We start from the raw sequence: 2,772 nt of genomic DNA, 5'->3' as shown, positions 1-2,772 counted from the left end.
GAATATTTATACAATCTTCTGTTGTTACTTATTTGGATATCATAACTGAAAACTATATTATGATATCTTTTACTAATAAAAAGAAAATCAAATAAATGTATCAATTACCCTAGATCACACTATCATTACTAGCATTAGTATTAATAAATCATTCCCATTACAATGATAATACTGAAATTATTATCATTACTACTATCTCGATGAACGTTATTCCCATTATTATTATCATGACTATAATAGCATTTTATAATGCAGTGACAGTGAGACGAAGAGAGAAAAAATGCTCTGCGAACAGTTATATGAACGACAAAATACCTCTGTTCATAAACATGGAAATGCAGACAACAAAGGAACATTGCACACTGACATAACAAGAAAAATAAATCAGATTCAGAAGCAGCAAACGGAACACGAACAGAACCTTTGCTCCTTGTGCTGTGGGCGGGTCCATGTTACCTCATGAATATGTGATAATGGATATACATACACATGTTCATGTATGTAAGCAAATATTCCCTAACACAAACTGATAGTTGAAAGTCAACTAAAAATGTAGGAATGGCACATGTATACCCATTCAAAAATCACGCAGGGAGGTTATCCATGTTGGACATTACCACAGCTAAAAAAATAATAATAATAAATAAATAAATAAATAAATAAAAATTAAAAAAAACGATATAACTCTCCAGATGCCAAACATTTACGGAATCGGAGGCGCAACAAATTCATATCCTTGGATTCGAGACTTGGAATGTATAAGAAATATTTCTTTCCCGCTCAGAACTGGATTGAATATACATATAAATATGTTTGAGTTAGTGTGTATAATATTGCAAAGTACTACATCAGTAGCATCGGATATCTAAACTTCAGGTAATACTATAGAGATTAATTGATAAATAAAACACTATTTGCTGTATTTTTTCTTTGTTTTCACGTGTTTGATATTATTCATGTTCATCCCATATTGTTTAATAACGCTATTTATGCGTAAAGAATAGCCTTTGTAACTAACGGAATAAAGTCTTTTGAGTTTTACTTTGAATTCCTGGATAATCAAGACATATTCATACGAAAATAATATTATTTATTAATTACATCTGACATATCCTTTATTGTAGATTTGAAAAGGTGCGGCAAACATGACGTTCTCGACGAGTCCTTCAACTTCACATCTAATCATCGTCCTCCTCAGCCTCCGGCGCGTCGCTGCGCATTCTGGGCACAACGTTGTCGTCGACGATGCGGTAACCGAAGCGGTCGGCGACGTACTTGACGTGGTACTCGTTCCCGTCGGGCGCTACCCACGAGTACTCGCCCTCCACGGCCGTTCCTGGGATGCCCTCCTGCTCGTGCTCCATGTGGTCCTCCTCGAAGTCGATGATGTCGGAGGGTCGGGCGGCGGCCAGGGCGACCAGACCCAGAGCGAAGAGAACCTGCAACATTTGTATTACGAAATGACACTGTTTTGTATTGTCACATTCCTTACACAGCGTCAGAACTAAGTACAAGATGTTTTATTGCAACACCGACTGCAATAGAAGCGAAGAGAATCAGTAACAATACGATTTCATCTAGATTAGGCATTCCTCCCTGTCATAATGCCTGCAATGGAAAGTCTACAGAATTGAAGCTAAGTTTTAACATTTGAATATGCTATTCCACATCGCTGTTACCATCCTATACAGCGTCGAATCTATGCCACAAACTAAGCATTAGGATTTAATTTGCAAGAGAGACTCACCAGAACCTTCATGCTTGCGAGATTCAGGGGAGCAACTGCTGCTTGTCTGTTGCTCGGACGGCAATTTATACCTCGGGGCCGTGAGGAGCAGGGGTTCCTTCCCCGTCCTGCCTGATGCTCTTGAACCTGGTGCCATTTTGCTTGATTTTTGATTCAGAGGTTTTCCACTCGCTCATAAAAAAATATTTACTTTATGTATGGTATTCGTTTGTTCATCTTTTTCTACAATTTTGATATTGAATCTAGATGAATTTGTAGGACAATTGTCGTTACTAATTTGATATATATTTTTTTCCTTATACTTTTGGAAGGATTTTTTTATATTACTATTGTTAATTCTTAATCATCATTAATATTTTTACAATCATAATCTTCATGGCCCTTACTATCGTCCTTATAAAAATGATAATTATCGTTATTGTTGGCTTTATTGTTACTTTGATTATGATCTATAATGATATCAGCGGTTTGACTATACCAATGTTGTTATTGTTGGTGTTATTTTAATTTAAATTTGTCATTATTATTATCATAGTCATTATTTTTATTACCATTATTATTTTTTACCAACATCATTATCATTATCATCATTGATACTATCATTATCATCATTGATACTATCATTATTATTATCATCGTTATCATTAATACTATCAGTATCATTATTATCATTATTATAATCACTATTCTTACTGGTCTTATTATCCTTTTTAGCAATGATATTATGATTATTATTATTATTATCATTATCATTATTGTTAAAAGTATTGGTGATGCAACAACTATCACCATTAGTATCATTATCATTCTCCTTTCTTTAATAGCTTTCTTGCGTTTTAATGCACTTCTTCACGGCTGTGTGGGATATAAATGTTCTTAATGTGAAAATGTAGTATAATATTATAATGATTGGTCCAATATTTGTCAATATTACTCGCAATAGTTATCAGCATCATTATTGCTACTGTTCTTCTTATTACCGTCACTATCACTTTTACCATTAATATCATTATCATTATAATTGT

The 2,772-nt window shown here is 34.0% G+C and overlaps 1 protein-coding gene across 1 annotated transcript; it reads right to left on the bottom strand.

Annotated features, from left to right (window-relative positions):
- Positions 1 to 1,068: 1,068 nt before the first annotated feature.
- On the bottom strand, positions 1,069 to 1,786 carry LOC113821798 (cuticle protein CP575). The gene is made up of 2 exons (XM_027374322.2): positions 1,748 to 1,786; positions 1,069 to 1,439 (listed from the first exon to the last, which is right to left on the bottom strand). Exons 1-2 carry the CDS (start codon positions 1,757 to 1,759, stop codon positions 1,179 to 1,181), a joined length of 273 nt encoding a protein of 90 aa, XP_027230123.1. The 5' UTR covers positions 1,760 to 1,786; the 3' UTR covers positions 1,069 to 1,178.
- Positions 1,787 to 2,772: the final 986 nt, after the last annotated feature.

This window comes from Penaeus vannamei, chromosome 12 (genome assembly GCF_042767895.1).
Source record: "Penaeus vannamei isolate JL-2024 chromosome 12, ASM4276789v1, whole genome shotgun sequence".
Lineage (NCBI taxonomy): Eukaryota > Metazoa > Arthropoda > Malacostraca > Decapoda > Penaeidae > Penaeus > Penaeus vannamei.
This window is presented reverse-complemented; position numbering and strand designations above follow the sequence as displayed.